At 32.0% G+C, this 18,620-nt stretch overlaps 2 protein-coding genes across 3 annotated transcripts; one reads left to right on the plus strand and one right to left on the minus strand.

The window, feature by feature from the left end:
* Nucleotides 1-1,049: 1,049 nt before the first annotated feature.
* On the plus strand, nucleotides 1,050-16,673 carry LOC120349424. Of its 2 annotated transcripts, XR_005570343.1 has the most exons (5): nucleotides 1,050-2,272; nucleotides 4,494-4,562; nucleotides 5,339-5,428; nucleotides 5,991-6,155; nucleotides 16,575-16,673. XR_005570343.1 is itself a non-coding variant. In XM_039419487.1 (4 exons), the coding sequence occupies exons 1-4, from the start codon at nucleotides 1,112-1,114 to the stop codon at nucleotides 6,054-6,056; spliced, it is 1,386 nt and encodes a 461-aa protein (XP_039275421.1). In that variant the 5' UTR covers nucleotides 1,050-1,111; the 3' UTR covers nucleotides 6,057-6,412. The 2 variants fall into 2 exon arrangements, 1 of the variants encoding a protein (XP_039275421.1); XM_039419487.1 differs by lacking the exon at nucleotides 16,575-16,673 and having other exon boundaries at nucleotides 5,991-6,412.
* LOC120349423 lies at nucleotides 8,395-17,684 on the minus strand. Its single transcript, XM_039419486.1, has 3 exons — nucleotides 17,376-17,684; nucleotides 15,394-15,501; nucleotides 8,395-12,791 (listed from the first exon to the last, which is right to left on the minus strand). Exons 2-3 carry the CDS (start codon nucleotides 15,495-15,497, stop codon nucleotides 8,426-8,428), a joined length of 4,470 nt encoding a protein of 1,489 aa, XP_039275420.1. The 5' UTR covers nucleotides 15,498-15,501; nucleotides 17,376-17,684; the 3' UTR covers nucleotides 8,395-8,425.
* Between the last annotated feature and the right edge of the window lie 936 nt (nucleotides 17,685-18,620).

Genomic DNA, 18,620 nt, shown 5'->3' on the forward strand with positions numbered 1-18,620 from the left:
TCATGTTGGAACTTTCAGAAATATTGCTTTTGTATACCCATCACACTCCACGATAGGATTTAGAATATTCTTTAATCTAATATTGTATACAAATATGTGTAAAATCAATAGATCAGTGATCCATTTTGCTTCCATGGCCATAATGAAATTTACAATCCAAAATAAGCTTAGAATTTAAATTAAAGAAAACTAAAAGATAATAAAAAATCCAATGCACAGGTGAATAAATACACTATATCAGTTTATATAATTTAATCGACAGATTGTTCTGGAGATACTTGTGGTTTTGGCCACTAAAGTTCTTATTGGTGTGATCATATCATTAACTTTGTTAGCCATCCTTTTACAAAGAAACCATTTTACATGTGAAATCATTAGTCTCAATGATTGACAAAGGTGTAAAATCTTCAAATTATGAGACCTTTAAGGAAAACAATGTTACAAGTCAGGTTCACCTTGAAAAATGATAAATGCTATAATTTTGTCCAAATATTTAGAGCTATGCCAGTTGATAAACATAATTATGAGGATGAAAACATAATATTTTGGAAGACGTTGAATATTCGTGCGATATTTATCCTATGTCAGAATGAGATCCTCATCAAAGTGAAATGTCCTTAATGAGACAAAATGTTTGTTCTCTAATGATCTACTTCACCTAACATACCATACTACAATTTTCCATTGTTTTCTCTCTTCCATATCGACAAAAAATCATTAATATTCAACTAAATGTGTGTATGATGTAACTTTTGCATGATATAACATCAAGTGGAATAAAAACAAATTATATCGTCAATTGACTTTTGAAATGAAAATCGTGTAAATCATATCATTCAAAGAACGTTCATACACTGTATTAGTTCTCTTATTTAATGTTTTAACATTTTATTATAGATTCTGAAACATGTAAAATAGTAAAAAAATGAAAGTTAATATCCATCAGAAAATTGTTACCTTGGGAACAATTGAATAAGAACAAGTTATCTAGTCCCTATTTTGTTGAGAAAACAAACTAGCCATTAATAAATGAAGAAAATGTAAAACAAATGATAAAAGGAATGCAAAAACTTTTTACAAACGATACATTTATAAAATACTGAGCATAAGTATGAAAATCATGGAAAATGTGAACAACTTAATTCCATTTCCCTTGTCTGTAACTTCAATGGTGTTTGGAGTACTACCCTGGGGTTCATTCAAGAATCTATCTGGCAAACTCTCATCACTGTATACTGGAATTCTTCTAATCATTTTTTCATCATCCGTCATGTTATTCGCTTGGAAATGCGCCAACGCTTCTACAAATAATGCGAATCGCAAATCGTTGAAGGAAATCCGAAAACTGTGGATCGATTATTTGATGCAAGTCTACCCAGCTATAAGAATAGTCAATAGTCTACCAGCGTTTTATATCTCATTTATATGCATGGAAAGGGTTTACTCAAAGATAATAAAGTTCATTCACATAAGTGATGTTATGATGGGTTATGGTAAATTTGATACAACATTTAACAGAAAACAATTCTGGTATGGTTTGATTATATATCTGTTAATAGCTGTAGCAATATGTCCGTTCAAGGCTGTAATGTTGCTAAATATTTCCAAAGAACTGTTGAAATCGTTGAATCTAACTACTCTACTACTCTTTCCCGTCTCATATTTTGGGAATTTCGCTGTAATTTGTGTTGAAATGCAGTTTGCATGTATATGCAGGGCGATATATTTACGACTAGCCCTGATAAATCTACGATTGAAGACTTTGATCGATGAAGTTAGAACAAGGAGGCTGTCAGTTCTTTTAGATGTGCCGAGTTCACAGATAGTCAAAAGTGAATTAGATAGAAAAGTTGTTTTCGTCAATCGTTATTTTTCCAAATCGGAAAAAGTGAAAATATTGTGGAAAAAATTGAAAATGAACAGAAGAAAAGCCATGTCCAAAGTTTTACCCATGTTAGTCAATTGTGCCCCAAAAACCAATTTTTCCTTTCAAGATGACCACGATTTATTGAAAGAACTAATATCTCTACGTCTATCCTACAGACATCTCCATTTGTGTTTGAAAAGTGTGCAGGACATGTTTGGTATTCATTTGTTGTTCAGTTTCTGCTCTCTGTTCATCATGATTGTGTTTTTCATTTATTTTGAATTCTATCACAAGCAGTCGGAAAGTAAAATTTTCCACTTTTTTTATTTGATTTGTGGTTGGCTGCTGCATCTTATTCTCAGATTCAACTTACTGCTGTGGCAGGCGTATCAAACAACGCAAGAAGTAAGTTGGTTTCCTGCTATAGACTAAATTTTCAAGTAGAAATAATTTTCGATTTATCATTAAATTTTTGAATACATAATTATTGATGTGAAACTTCTCCAAAATTGAAAAACTCTGAATCACAATAAAAGTTAAGCCGTGTCCACACTGAACAAATGTTCGACATACATGTTCGGCAAACATGTTTGTTGAGGAGCTCAGGGACAAACATTTTAAAAAGTTTGGACAATCATTGTTTGTCAAACAAAAAATGTTTTTCCAAAAATTTTCAGAGTTGACAGCTGTAAAACATGAAACCTGTTCTTCCCACTTACAAATATCTCGTTTGGTGGCGCGTCCACACTGGCCACGGGCAAGTTTGTCAAACATAGTAAAATTTGCCCAAACTTTTTCAACAAATATTTGTCGAACATTTGTTCAGTGTGGATACGGCTTATCAAGCTTCCTTTTATTTGATCACAACTTAACTAGTTTCAACTCTTCAAGAGCCATTTTCAAGTGTAAATAAAGCCATTTTATTGTAATGTGATGAAAAAAGGTACTTGATAACTTTCATTGGGTTTCAATAATTTTAGTAGTCCTAAAAAAGAAAAGTGAGTTGTAGCATAGAGAACCGATAGCATAAGTAGATATCCCATGGTATAGGGCGTTTATGTCGCAACTTTACTGTTATCCCAAGCCGATAGTTCACGTGTGCAGCTGTGCAGCTTTCCCATGCAGCTGTGTGACGCTGTTAGTCTCTCAAATTGTGCCGTTCATACACTCTCACCCCAACAAAACAGTAAAAATTGACAATAATCGACAGTAATCGGCTTGAGATAACAGTAAAAGTTGCGACATAAATTCCCTATACCATGGGATATCTACTTACGCTATTTTTTCTCTATGGTTGTAGGTACTTTTCAATTTCAACATTCAACAGTATGGGAGTTTAGGCCCAAATCACCAAAACCGAAAACTAGGTTTGAGTTGCAGTTGGTTCTAAGTCAGATGATTTTGAATTGGTTTTGTAATTATGATTTTTTATTCATTTAGAATCAACCTTAGACCAGATATGGAATAGATAGATTCTTTATCTGGTCTAAGGAATCAACTGACGCTCAAACCAAGTTTTCGTTTTGGTGAATTCGGTCCTTAGAGGTAGCTGGTTTTCATTGAATCTATGAACGAGAACCAAAATTGAGCTTAACCTAAATAAATAGCTTGCACAGATGGTTCAGTCAAGAGGAAAAGGTTGTCTATAGTGATTTCCAGGTTTTAATGGCAGTATTTGATCAACATTGGTGTTGCTATAGTGAGGTCCACGTTATAATGGCAGTGGATAAAGATAGAAGAATAGCGATGCCGATTCTCTGCATTAATTAATTATATTTCTACACTGACAAAAACATAATTGGCATCGTTGTGGACCTAGAAAAGGATAGTACCACCGGCTTTGTCGAATGGTAGACAAGGATAGCAAAACCAAAGTTGATCAATTACTGTCATTATAACGTGGACCTCACTATATCCATGTCTATCATTCGACAAAACAGATAGCGCTATCCTTCTATAGCTCCGCAACGTTGCCAAATCAGTTTTTAACAATGTAGAAGTATAATAAATTAAGGCAGACAATCGGCAACGCTGTTCTCCTATCTCTATTCACTGCCATTATAACCTGGATCTCACTGTAGTGAAGAGGACGTCAGGTTGGCTGCCCTGCCTCCTAGTGCAAAACAGTGCAAGCGTTTAAACTCATTCCCCCCTCATGCCTTTGAAAGTTGCACCATAGAGATACAATAGCATATTAAAACTTACGCTATTGTTTCTCTATGGTTGCACTCTGTTATCATGACTATACCATCTTTATTCTATGTATTACCGGTAATCAAATGATTCATTCAAAATTGAAACCGAAAATATTGTCTGTACCTGTGTCAGTTTGTTCTGAGAGAAACACCGCTGCAATTTCAACAGTTTTCTTCTAACTGAACCATCAGAATCTATCATTTAATAGAGAAATTAGTAATAAACAGGTTTCTAATATTATCTCCTAGCAGAACTGCAAAAATAGCTGAAATCGCCTTTCAAATACTTCTAGAAAAACTTTACTAAAGAATAGTAAGAAAAATATTGAAATATATGATTACGAATCTATATCCTTTCACAAGGAGGAGTTGGAAAAATGTATGCTCTTGAATGAAACCAAAAGTAATTATCTCCTGAATTTGCTTTTCAGGCTGAAAAAATTGAAGAAATACTGCCTCTAGCTATGGGCAGGCAGCTGGATCAATCGGTGAAGGACGAGGTATTCATCACAAACATTCTTGAATCTTATGATACTTACAGTAACTATATTACCCTTACTGTGGGTAATATAGTTACTGTAATGATACTCAATGAAATCATGAATATTGATCTCTATACCTCAGTTTCGAATTAGTCTTCATAAAAATATACAGAATAAATTATTATCATGTATTGTAAAATATATACAATACATGTAAAATGTTCAGGTTTAGACAGATTCACAGTTGTTTTGTTGAAAAAAATAGATAAAATTAAAAGAATGAAACAAGAAATATTTATTTAAAAATTATCATTAAAATTAAAAGAATTTAGTTTAACGATTCAGAGGAATTTAATAGTGTTATGTGTTTTAAACGTTACTTTTTTCTTTATTTTTTTTTCAACTGAAGATTCTCTTACTTTCCTGAAACAGTTCTTGTTGTTATCAACTGAGTTTAGATCTCAATAGTGCTGAACTTCAGTGCTCTTGAACTTGAGCACTCATAATCTCAAGACTATGAATTTAATTTAATTTACAGTGTCACTTCACATTTTTAATGTAGGCCAAATTTCAGATAGTACCTATAATACCGTACTGTATTTAAATACCCTCATATTCTCATTGAAACTGAAGGTTTCCTTTTAGAAGCATGTGAAGCAAAATAATCCTTTGTTAGATAATTCTAAAGAAATAATAATTATTGTTTGAATAGAATAATTTTTGTTATTCCTGGAAGAATATGCAAGGTTCGATTTTTCGAATGCTAATAATAACATTGATTTTGTTTATTTCAGCTCCAAATGTTCTCTATTGAAGTATCATGCAGTGATTGGAAAATTACTGGTTGGAATTTTTTCGTTTTGAAGCCGGAATTGTTTGTTTGGGTGAGAGCAATATTTATTCAAATACAAAAATTTAAACAGATAAAGCTAATTTTTTATAAGAGTTCAATACTAAAAACACATAGAATAATAGTAGTTGTAGTAAACTCGTGCTGTATTATAGTTTGATATATCCAGGACCACTAGTTATTGCTAAATCCATATTCAAGTAAATTCCTGTTCATTGCAAAAAGTACTTGTAAATTCTTAACTAAAACACTTATTATATTGCTTAATGATTTTATCTTCAAATGATACTTGGAAATAATGAATGTTGGAAAATAAAAGGCATATATAATTTCTATTAAGAAAGATAAAAATTATCACCAGTAGAAGCAACGGTCAATCAATTTTTATTTCGGAATTTCTCATCTATCATAATACTTCATAACTTTTTGCTTTGTGATTTTAAGTGAATAGGTCAGTGATTAGTCCAAATCAAATATGAATAGAAGTAATAATTGCAATAGAGCAAATGTTAATTTACTTGTTGAAGTATTAAATGTTGGTTTTAATGTTTATTCAAGAAATTGCATTGATTTCATTCATTATTTTATTTTTGTAGACTGTTGGTGGAGTTGCTACCTATCTTGGAATCATAGTAAACTTGGATGTAAATTCATCAAATTGAGAAAAAAACACAAGAAATCATTCACCATAAAAAATGTTGAAACTAGAATCAAAAACACTGATGAAAAATGCTACGGGTATTGCATCAGAAAAATATAATGTGAGTTGGATATTCATTTATTTTAATTATCAAATTCACTGCTATCTATTGTAAAAGTAATTAGGTGCCGTACTGGTCTAAAGTTTCTTTTGAAAAATAAAATAACTCAATATAATAATTAATTACTTGTGATATAGGCTACTACAAGGAAGCATGATATTACAAGATCTCAAAGAAATCGGAAATTTACGGTGTATATGTTTGCATTTGATAATTATATGAGCTTTATATGTGTTGTGTATCTGCCTTTTTACGCTGAATAAAAATAATAATGAAGCATAGAATGCAAGGAAAGTTCAATCAAACACGAATTTTATTATAAAAATGTTTTTAATCAAGATCTTCTAAAGTTGTGAGGTCTAAAGACAGACATAAATCTTTTCAATATTTCTTTATCAACCCTTATTGGAAAATCACGTCGTCTCGATGCTTGTGGACGATCTCTGTTGTATTTTCTCTTGTAGTTTACTTCTTCCGCATAGTTAATCTCTTCTTTGTTCAATTTCATAATTTTTTCCGATTGCGAATTGTCAATTTGTGATTTAAAAGATTTATCTTTGCCTTGGTCGATGTCCAAATCACCAGTGGGTTGTACATTTTTATGATTGTTTGGAAATACTTTGGATGGCTTCATATTACCTAAACATTGGCAGTTACATGAATTGGTTCCTTTAATTTTTCCAGTTTCTCTATAATTGTCTACTTTTTTAGTTTCTTTTTCTTGATTACCACTATCCTCATGGTCAGTCTCAGCTTTGTCCAAAGTCATTCTATGTACTCCCATCTCATCTGAATCAAGATATATTTCTGTCAAATTGTCATTTTCAGTTGTTGCTTCATAATTTTCTGTATTTATGTCTGATACTTTGTGTGCTCTTCGCAAAATCTTTGAAATATGTTGACCCTCCAGTGTTTTTAGTAGATTCATATCAGATTGTGTAACCCGTGACTTTGGTTTGAGCTCATATGAGTTATGTGGACATCCACAGAGGCTCACATTTCTTTGCACCAACTTGAATTCAATAATGTTTGCGTCGTTTTGAATAAAAAATCTACTCTTGAGTAAATCTTTGTTCAAATGATCGGAGTCTTGATTTGGTAAACACACTATAACAGGTGAATGAGTCTCCAAGTCATTTATTGCAGTTGGTTTTTGAGCCAAATCAGTACTCTCATTATACCCCTTCGTGAATTTACTAGTCGTGAATTCAATCAATTCCGAATCCTGTGATAAATTTGAAGTAAGATTGGTAAAACCTGTATCCTTATCTTTTTGATGATTTTCGGTTGTTGTAGTAGTAGTTTCAAATTCTAACATAATATTCTCAGGATTCAATTTGGGTTTCACAGTTTCTTGATGATGGCTACTCAAATCTTCAGAATCCTTATATCTGGAAACATTGACATGATGGACTAGGTAATTCCCAGTACTTAAAATTTCTTCTTCCAAATCACTTGTGTTGAGGTCATTTACTTGACCAACAACTTTGCTGCGTGAAATCTGTCCAACATTTGCTAAAGTATTGTTTATTCCCGATGTTTCATTATTCAATTCAAAGTATTCCGTTGGATTCTCAGGAAATGTATTTTGTAAGATAGAATGATCTCGTTGATACCATTCGAGGTGGCTGTATTTAACTCTTCTGGTATCAAACTTACAAGATTAGAATTTCGATTTTCTTGTGAAGAATTATGTACCACAACTAAATCTGAAGCTTTCCCAAGTTCTGATTCAGTTGAAGGAAACTCAGTACTCTGATTCATAACTCTTAACTCAACTCTATCAATTGGGTGAGATGTAAAAATTAAGTTTATCATGGATGTGCTTGATTCCTCAGTACTAACTTTTGTATCAATTATTTGAGAATTATAATCTGACGGTAAATTGTTCCCAGAACCAGATCCTTCCAAACTTTTAATTGATGATTGGTTATCTGTTGAAAATTTATGAAGCTCATTGATTTCAGCCAAGTATTTATCATAATCGACCAAATTTACATGGTCACTTGAAGTGTTGCTCACTTGCAAAGAATGTTGCTCCCCTTTTATGTTATCATTATTTATCGCAGTCTCTGTTATGTTTTTATCACTTATTGTTGTATTTGTTAAGCTGTTACTACTAACTGTTGCCTCTGATGAATGATCACTATTGCTTTTAGTTGTCGTTGAATTATCACTACTCATTGTTGTTGATTCCAGATAGTAATCTTCAGGTGTTCTTGTACTTGGAATCTTTCCAAGAATGAAATCAACATCAGCATTGGAAGAATTTAATTCGAAATTGTTCTTATCTTCTCTAGCATTTTTATTAGTTTGTAAATTTCTTGGACTCTCATAGTTATCTCTAGATGATTCCAGTCTATTGATGTCTCCTGAAAGCGCAAGAAATGAGTTGATGTCTCAAGTACAGCTTTCTCAGGATTATCTGTTACTTCATCAACTATATTGTCATAGTTATCATCAAAGTGTGTCTTCTTAAATCCGTCTATCAAAGTTTTCAATATATTTTCAGCCTTTTCCATTTCAATATCAATTTCAGTACCGTTCCATTGTGAGACTCTATTCACATTAGTTGATAGTAGTAAATCTTTTCTAATAGTGTCATTACTGGAAGTCATATTGAGCGGGTTCTGGTATGTTTTCATCTCATCAAATTGTGATAGCAAACTTGCTTCAGTTGGCGTAGTAGCAATTGCTCCATTATTTGTGTACAAATCATTAGAGTTTGATTCTAAGTCAGTTGATAATGTGCTTGATTCACCTTCATTTGTCTGTGTTGAGTCAATTGGATTTTTATCTGGTTGAAGACTTGTCTTCGAAAGAATATCTTGTCCATTTCTCAACTGGTAGTCTATCTTCTTCCTTTTTTCTAGTTCAATATGAAATGGGCTACTTGTTTGATTCAGAATATCATCCTTCAAAGGACTATCTGTAGACTGGGGTTGGGTTGAACCAGTTTCAATTGAACCAAGCATGTAGTTATCTGGCTCAAGGCTTGCTTCCATTACTACATCTCTTCCATTCTCCAACCTTTTAGGATCTCCATTCATCTTTCTAGGATCTTCAGGCTGGTTGTTTTTCAATGGAATATCCAGTTTGATGTTGGATGAAGTTGTAGCGAGATTGAAATCTTCACTTTCCTGAAGACCATCTGTTGTTGGTTTTAGGATTGAACCAAGTGTGTAGTTTTCCGAATTATCTGGATCAAGTCGTTGAATATCTTCTCCATTTTGTGTCTGATTGTCTATACTCTGAGCCTTTTCTGGCTTCCTGTTTGTGTTAGAATCATTCGAATTAATATCAGATAGTTTCACTGTTGAGAGGTTCGGACTCCCATCTTTCGAAAGGTTATCTGTAGACTGAATTTTTTGTACTGAAGATTCAGTACTTGGTAAGTAATCTGGTGAAGAAAATTGTTGATTATTCATCAGAAAGTCAGTTACATAGTTGTTTAAGGACTTCTCTGTATTCATGGTAGGAATTCCATTATCTAGAAAAACTTCTGGAGACTTTGTCTCCTGTAATATTGATTCTGTAGTAAGCAAATTCACTTCAAAGTCTGAAGAAGAATTCCTCAACTCTTTTGAGTCTGAGGTAAGAGATTTTGCTTCAGAACTTAGTGTAGAGCTCCTTAATTCCAGTAATATTGGCTCTGTTGTAGTAAGTGAGTTTACTTCAAAACTTGCTATAGGATCTCTTGTGACATCAGGAGAACTTTGTGTGGATTGGATGTCTGTCACAGCCTCTTTTGACCGATTTAACTGCACTGTTGAACCATTTTGGCTGGGAAGTAGTAGCATATGATCAGAATTTTCAATTGAAGTGTCAGTGGAGTTCTCTGTTGAAAACTCATCAACAATTGCAGTTTCTTCCGCTTGATCCTGGTTCTCTTTTGATTTCTTATCATAAAATTCTTTAAGAAGGTTACCGTTTTCTTTTTGCAATTCCAAAGGTCCACTTTCTTCATTTTCAGAATGGGAATAATTGGGAATGCCTGACAAAACTTTCTTTTGATATTTAATTTTGTTCAAATCATCCACTTCACTTGGTTCTTCTGAAATTTCAGTTCCAATTGTTGATATCTCTGAGTAACCTGTTGTAAATATTATGCCATTTTGTGTACTGTGCTCAGGCGTGGTCTGTTCTAGAAGCTTATCATCATCTACTCCCAATTGTTGACCCAAGTTGTATGTCAAGGTACTCATCAATTTGTCTTCAGTCCAGGTATTTTCTGTATAACTTTCTATTGTTAGATTTTTACTCCTATTCTCAGCAGTAAATGATTGATTCTCAGCACTTTTTGATAATATCTTCTTTCTTTCAAGTATTAGCTTCCCATCTTTTATTGCTTGGATTTCAGAATTAGGCTGCAATAGGACCTGTTCATTCTCAGGAGTTATAAGCAAATTATCATCCGTACCGGTATAATTTGCTTTCTTTTCTAAATCACTTTCTTTTGGCGTTGTGATATATGATTCCATCTCCATAACTTTTGTTAGCTCTTGAGTGCTCTGAGTTGTTCCATTACTGAATTTCATGTTCATCTCCAATAAATTATCAGAGATATTTCTCAGTTTCAACTCCTTACTTTCAAGCCCTAAAATCTTGTGCAACACATTTTTAGTTGTATTATTTGTTACTTCATTGAAATTGATTATTCCATTTTCATCTATGTGCCTCAATAAATTCTCAGTTGTGTACTCGTTTATTCCTTCATCCAAGTCACTAAGATTTTCCTCATTCTTGTGTTTCCCATCTAGTACCTTTTTCAAGCTGTTATCCATCCTATTTCCAACAAACAAGTCCATTAACTGATTGCTAGTATTTTCAGTAGACTTATAGTTTACTTTAGTACCAGGTTTACCCAGATATCCCTCTATTTCTTCCAGTTTCTCGTTTGGTTCTGTTGTAGAACTATCGCTAATTCCTAGTGAAGTTGTAGATAGTTCTACTGTTTCAATAGTTGAAAACTTTTTTGTGTTACCCATCACAGATTCTTCCACGAGCTTCAAGTCTTCTTCAATCTGTCTCTTATTTCCTATAATCAAGCTGTCATTTATTGAAGGTGCTCCAACTTCTTCTCCTGAATCAATCATCATTGGTTTTACATTAATATTACTCCCCATAAATCTTCCAGGTTTCTCAAATGGTAATTGTGAGGTAACCTTACTATTCTCAGCATCTTTGGACCCATTTGAATGGATTGTCATCACTCCCATTTCACTTCCAAACTTTGTTGTATCATATTTTTTATCTGGTACACCTGAAGTATTCAGTTCACCATTTTCTTCATTATGATTCTCTTCAATGTTTTCTCTTGTATTCTGAATAACTAGAGTATTCATCACACCTTTATCTTTATTGCTATTACCGTCGATACTATTCATTGTATTTTGCATCACTGAAGTAGTTATAACCTCATTCTCTCCACTTTTATTTTCTTTCTCATTCCGTGAACCTAAAGTATTTAATACACCATCTTCTCCATTCACACTGCCTATGACGTTATCCCTCATATTCTGGATAAGTAAAGTATTGTTTCCATGACTCCCCCTATTTTTATTTTCTGAAATGCTATCTTTTTTATTCTGCATACCAGAAGTTTTCATTACATTTTCTCCATTTTCACCTTCTTTGATGTTATCTCTTGTACTCTGCATTACTGTAGTAATCATATCATCATTTTCTTTACTGTTATTTTCATCATTTCCTATTTCAGTATTCTTCATACCTAGGTTAACTATTAAATCACTCGCTTTATTCTTAATCGATCCAATATTACCCATTGCGTCCTGTTTACCCGAGGAATCTATCATACCATGTTTTCTATCGTTATTTTCTTCAATGTTCTCTCCAGTATTCCGCATACCTAAACTATCTATCAAATGATTTTCTCCGTTAGGCTCTTTAAACATTAATCTATCATAGATCAAATTTCCTTGTGAATTATTCTCTAATCCTTCCTCCTGACCCAATATTTTCGATGACGTATCAAGCTGCTGTTTAATTAATATGGGTTGAACTTCCTGACGAACCAACCCTTCTTCAAACGCGTTGTCTTTCAAAGCGGTAATATTAATTATAGGGGACGTTGCTATACTATCTGAACACAAACATTTGCCCTCCAATCTCAACGCATTCAGTAAAATCCGCCTCAACGTACTACAACAACTGAAGTCGATATTTTTCAAAATATCAGGGTTATTCAACAAAATATTGTCAAATTCCGTATGTTGTAAACCACCCCCTAGACCATTATCACCGTGTGTACATCTCTTATGTTCTTTCCCATTACCTTCTGGGATTTTGAGGATAGCTTTGATTTGGTTTTGAGGACTCCATGTTGAATTATTGTCTTCGTGGTTTTCTTTTTGAGTAATAATTGTTGGCTGATTAACTACTGGCTTAATATTACCTAGTATCAAATATGGTTGTGGAGACTCCGAGTCCAAATCCCTGTTTTCTTCCGTGTTGGCTGAGTATTGGCAGAATGGACAGTGGTGTTTTTCCTTTTCCCGGATAATGGATCCATTGTTTTTCAACTGGCCGAATCCGTGTTTGGTTGTGTTTAGTGGCTTCCCTACCACAGTGATTTCTGAATCCAAGGGGTCCTCTGGTAGTTTATTTTGGAATGTTCTGAAAAAAGTTGAAAGTATCATTATGATGTGCGCATGTATTTTATTTAGTGTGTGTTTTTCCATGAATCCTTATTTGTGATTGAAATTGGAATTTATTGAAGAAAAAATTATTGAACGCTGTGTAATACAAATTCAAACAAATAGATGAACAAGCAGTATTATGTAGACAATTGATGGTTTATGTAAAACATAATGAGTATATTAAATACATTATTTTATTGTTAAATTAATAAATCATAACATGTATTCTGGGCTACTTATTTTTATTCATAAAACTAGCTTACCCGGCGAACTTCGTACCGCCAAAAAGTCAATGTATCTCATGTCACACTCGACTTTATTTGGTGAATAATGAAATTTATTTATTTAAAATCAATATTTTCATTTACATCTCAATACGGACTTCCTATGTGCTTAAAATTACCGTTTTAATACCAGTAAACAAATTTATCACAGAGTGATGTGTTTATTACACCTGGTAAGTTTAGATGCTGAATCATATTATCACAACATGATCTTGAATCATGATGATCTTCCGGCTCTACGTTAGCCGCTCGACCGACAATTTCGAAAACATAGGTTTGTAAAATGGATTAATATATTATATAATTATTATTAGCCCCCCTATTAAAATTTCTGGTCAGAAACCATCCCCAATATTCACACAACATATTACCATAGAGAAACAATAGCGTAAGTAGATATCCCATGATATAGGGCGTTTATGTTGCAACTTTTACTGTTATCTCAAGCCGATTACTGTTGATTATTGTCGATTTTTACTGTTTTTACCGGGTAAGAGTGTATGAACGGCACAGTATGAGAGACTACAAGCATCATAAAGCTTCACAGGAAAGAATAACGTGCACTATCAGCTTGAGATAACAGTAAAAGTTGCAACATAAACGCCCTATACCATGGGATATCTACTCATGCTATTATTTATCTATGATATTACCAAAGTTCCATGCCGTTCTGTCTAGTAGTTTTCGAGTCTATAGGGAACAAACAAACTAACACACAAACAGACATTCATTTCTATAAATTAGAGATAACATCATAGTACATTTTTTTAGTTTTTAATCTGTTATTTTATATTGAAATATTTTTGAAAAAAGGGTACACTATGATTCTATTTTATGAAATATATTATTGATGTGAGCTCTAGGCTTGTATTTTTGTTATTGTGTGGATGATGATGAGCCATGGAAGGAGCTATTATAGCTGAAGCTGTAGGAAGGTTTCAAACCATCAGAAAACCATTTCAATTTTTTTCTAATTATATCAATCTGAACCGGCTTAAGCAATCACCCATCCAACAGGTGTCTCAAGGCCAAGCCAAATGAGGCGTTTATTCAGTCGGCACGACAAGACAGGAAAATCTCTCAGATTGGCTGAATGGGTTGGCTTATCGAGTTAGCCAATCGGAGAGCTTTCCGAATTCAATTCAATTCAATTCGGTACGACAGGAAAAACTCTCAGATTGGCTGATTGGGTTGGCTTATCGAGTTAGCCAATCGGAGAGCTTACTGTCCTGTCGTACCGAATGAAAAAACGTTAATCAAAATCTAGCCTTATTATTAAATAGACTTACGGTTGAGTCAAACATACTAAAATGCACAAACAGGCTGTAACTGATAATAATGTTAATAAAAACTTTTTCCGCTTGACAGGCAAGTGCAAGGCCATATTCAAAAGCTATCGCGAATTAGTTGAACTGAGATTTAAAACTACAAATTGAAAAAAAATGTTTATAGATGTCTTTATTTTTGTACACACTTTTTGTAATGATTGATTCAGACCTATTACAGTTCCTTATTAGGATGCAGTTTATAGTATCATATTATTGTAACTGACAATACCTTACAAACACATTTGCCCGGTTGCACAAAAGACGGTTAAATTTTAATCGTTATTAATTTCACGAGAACCAATCAAAGAAGGCGTTTTTGAAAAGACTGCTTCTCTGATTGGTTCTCATGGAATTAATCACGGTTAAAATTTAACCGGCTTTTGTGCAACCGGGCCATTATTTTTCTTTTGTGTAAAGTCATTAGCATTGTTATTATCAAAGGAAAAATCTATCAATATGTAACATTTTCAAATATGGTATTATGCCAAGTTCCAGTTATTTATTGACCCGACATTGTTGATGAATACAGAATCATATTCCAACAGGATAGATCTCAAAGTTGAAAACTCCAATTATCGCTTGCTTGCTTTGAAACACTGTTAAATTATCGTATTATTTTTTGTTTTTGTTATCAAAGCAAATGGGAAAACAATACGAAAGGAATAGCAGAAAAAATAACGTAGTGAAAGTGAACTACTATTGACTATAAAAAAAGATAAAATATGCAGAAGACAGATTAATTATTTTCATGGATTCTAATTTGCTCATCATTCGGGATTCGATCTTTGAACTACGATACAATTCATTTTCAAGTTTTCAATAAATGAAGATTCATCTTTCATTCGAATTATTGTTATACTCGTACTTCCTGAATGGAAAAATCATACTACTGTACCGAATTTCATAGATACCAATTATTTGATTATTCAACTCATAAATTGAATAATATAGATCATAATAAACTTACACTTTTTCCTCATCTTTGATGATTTGTGGAACTCTTGTTGGATGTCCTATAGTGATCTTCAAAATGCAGACGAAAAATAGTATTTGATTTGGCAATCTAATCATATTCCCTGTAAAAAAGCATTACTATGAAAAAATTGGTTTTCTACTAAATAAAATAGAGATTAATACATTCACATTTAAAAGTACCACTAACTGAAATTTTGTTCTAGTTTTAAATGAGGAAAACTCTGATTTGAAAATAACTTTCATTTATGAAGAATTTACCAGACTTCATCGCTTGACATTTAATTTATGCTCAAATTTTTCATAAATTCTTTGAAATTCTTATTCTTATACTGGAGAAAGCATAGGTACTTTCTCTATTATTATTTTATAGTAATATTACTTGTGGGTTGATATGAGGTACTTTCCCGCAGGTACATTTTAATTGGATTTCTATTTAATTAATATTCTATATTAATACATTCTCGCATTCTTTTGGAATGCATACCTTTTTTGGGTCATTTTTTCACAAATAGGCCGAATAAAATTGATTGAACAATTTTTACTTTGAAGATCATTCAATCAATTGCATAATCATTTTTCTTACAGAAAAGCAATTCTGATGTTGCTCATGTATATACCCAATGTACCTAGAATACATACATCTATTCTAGGTACCTTGTATATACCGGCACCGCCTAATTTACGATCTCATTAACTGGATATAATAATAATTTATTAAGATCTTTAAACTTAATGAAGCTTCGGCCTACTTTTAATTATGAAAATATGGATTCTTTCCTCTGATTAGTTGAATCATTAATTATTTGTAACCTATTATTCCTCATGTCATTATTGCCAAATAATTTATTTATTTATTGCTAAATACAAGAAATAGTTTTTAATATTTTCATTCAATTGAATTCTTACTACGTCCTTTATTGATTTCAGAGATTAATATGCATAATGATTGTTAAAATATTACTCTACAATATTCAATATTGAAATTATCATAACATTGCATCACTATATTATATATATTTTTTAAATGCTGAATTATTAAATATGAATGATTAATAACATTGTATTACAAACTACTATTATTATAACATTGTTTGAATTGAAAATAACAACAAATATTGGCTCAAATAATTAATCCAATTTGATTCAATCCGCAATTATAATTTCTTTTTTCAGTATATGATTCTGAATTCTGTTATTTTATGAAAAATGTCATCGGAAGCTTGTCAACAGACACCAGTATAACGCGTTCAGATAATTTGAGTTGGGAAAAATGTAATTAAAATGACAAAAAACAATTATATATAAATTGTATTACTAAAATATAAATTATTAAAAACTGTTCAATTCTTGAATAGAAATTATTAATAACATTGTATCACAAATTACTACTATTATAAAATCATAGTTGATAAAATCATAAGTGATTTTATAATCCCAATCAATACTTGACATCTACATTTCTATGTACAAATATCAATTGCTTGTTTGACAAATGAGCCTGACTTTTCAATTCAAGGAATTCATTGTCACTGTTTGTGAACTTTAAAACATCAATACTAGAAATATTTTCAAATTAGAAACAACCTTGACTTAAATTACAGTACAAAATCAGTTTATTTGGCAAAACAACTACCTTGAAAATATTCTTCAGTACAATATTGGCTATTTGTTGATTGATTGGCTATTTCTACTAATCAGCATATATCTATTTCTATATCAGCAAAACATTAATTTACCTCCAATCAAAGGTTTTGTTATCTGCACAATCTTTATCTTTATTTTTATAATTACATTTTTGTAATAGTAGGTATCAATTATATTGAAGTGATTGCTTCATACTGGAGGAAGCAATCATAGTTCACCAAAATAGGTGATGAGTTGAAATTCATGTCATTCGATTACAAATTATGATTGTTTTATTACTTTGAAATTTCTCAAATGAATTATTGCTAAAGTAATGAAATATAAACATACCGTCTATGAATTCCTAGGCTTCTCTAGAAAACCCAATGATGACTCATCACAAGTATAGACTTTCCACAGTTCCTTTACGATACACAGTAGTCCATCAACTATTCTACACTACAATAACCAACATTATTTTCAATAAAGCACTGTCTCTGGATTGAGTCATTTGATTTTATTTCTACTATATTAACTAAAATAATTCAACCTCGATTATTTCATCAATCTAGTTGAGGTTTTCATGACCAGTAGTAACAATTCTCCACAATATTCGAATAGTCACTCTTTGGTGACAGAAGCTTTGAGCCATTGTCAGTGACGTTTATGGGTTACATCACCTTAGCTGGTAAAACCGTTGGTCACTGTTCGAAAAACTGCAGACTTGGATGAAATCGCGGTTGTGAATCAGATTTCATTGCAGTAATTACTCAAAGTATTACCGTATGAGTTTAGACAATCAGTCACCTCAATAGTGGAGATAATGGGGAAAAAATTATCCTTTTACATTATAAATGTATTTGAAATTTGATATGTGACCAGACGCTAGTTTAATTACCTTTTAAACGTTTGCCGTATTAGGGATTGATTGGAGAGACAGCATTGTTATTTTCTATTTTGTTTTTTTAAATTTAGTATTAGTAGCTCAGACTATTTTACATTTCTAATGGATAAATATAATTTTCAACTTCCAAATATTCATCTCTCCTTCTATATTCATCATTATTCCTCCTATTACCTAAGCATAAGTCTAGGGTCAATAAGAGAATCATCACATAAGAGCACACGAGCATAAATAAGAGCATAAGGTGATGATTAGTGGGATATGAACAATGAAGTGAAGTGATGATTAGTGACAAATTTATGTCTAGATATGAACAATGAGCGAACTAAATTCAATGTTTCATCAAAGTTTATTACAATTGTATGTTGCAAATTTCCATCCTTGCCAAGATATCAATTATTTTCAATATGATAACAATCATATCACTTTGTCCTGGAATGATCGTTGTTTCCAAAAACATTACCATTATTTCATTTTATTTGACCAAAGGTTTTAGTTTTAAACGGGTTGATAAAAATGTGTAGAGCTGAATTTAACAGCTCAAATTCAAATAAACTAATTATAGAGATACTGTACCATTATCAGGTATTAAACTTTTTTTTAATTGATTGGAATTCAAAAAAAATTACCTATCAATTTTATTGTTTTTTATTGTAATTAGTGTAGTTAATGAAGTATCAGTCACGTCATTT

Source organism: Nilaparvata lugens, chromosome 1 (assembly GCF_014356525.2).
Source record: "Nilaparvata lugens isolate BPH chromosome 1, ASM1435652v1, whole genome shotgun sequence".
NCBI lineage: Eukaryota > Metazoa > Arthropoda > Insecta > Hemiptera > Delphacidae > Nilaparvata > Nilaparvata lugens.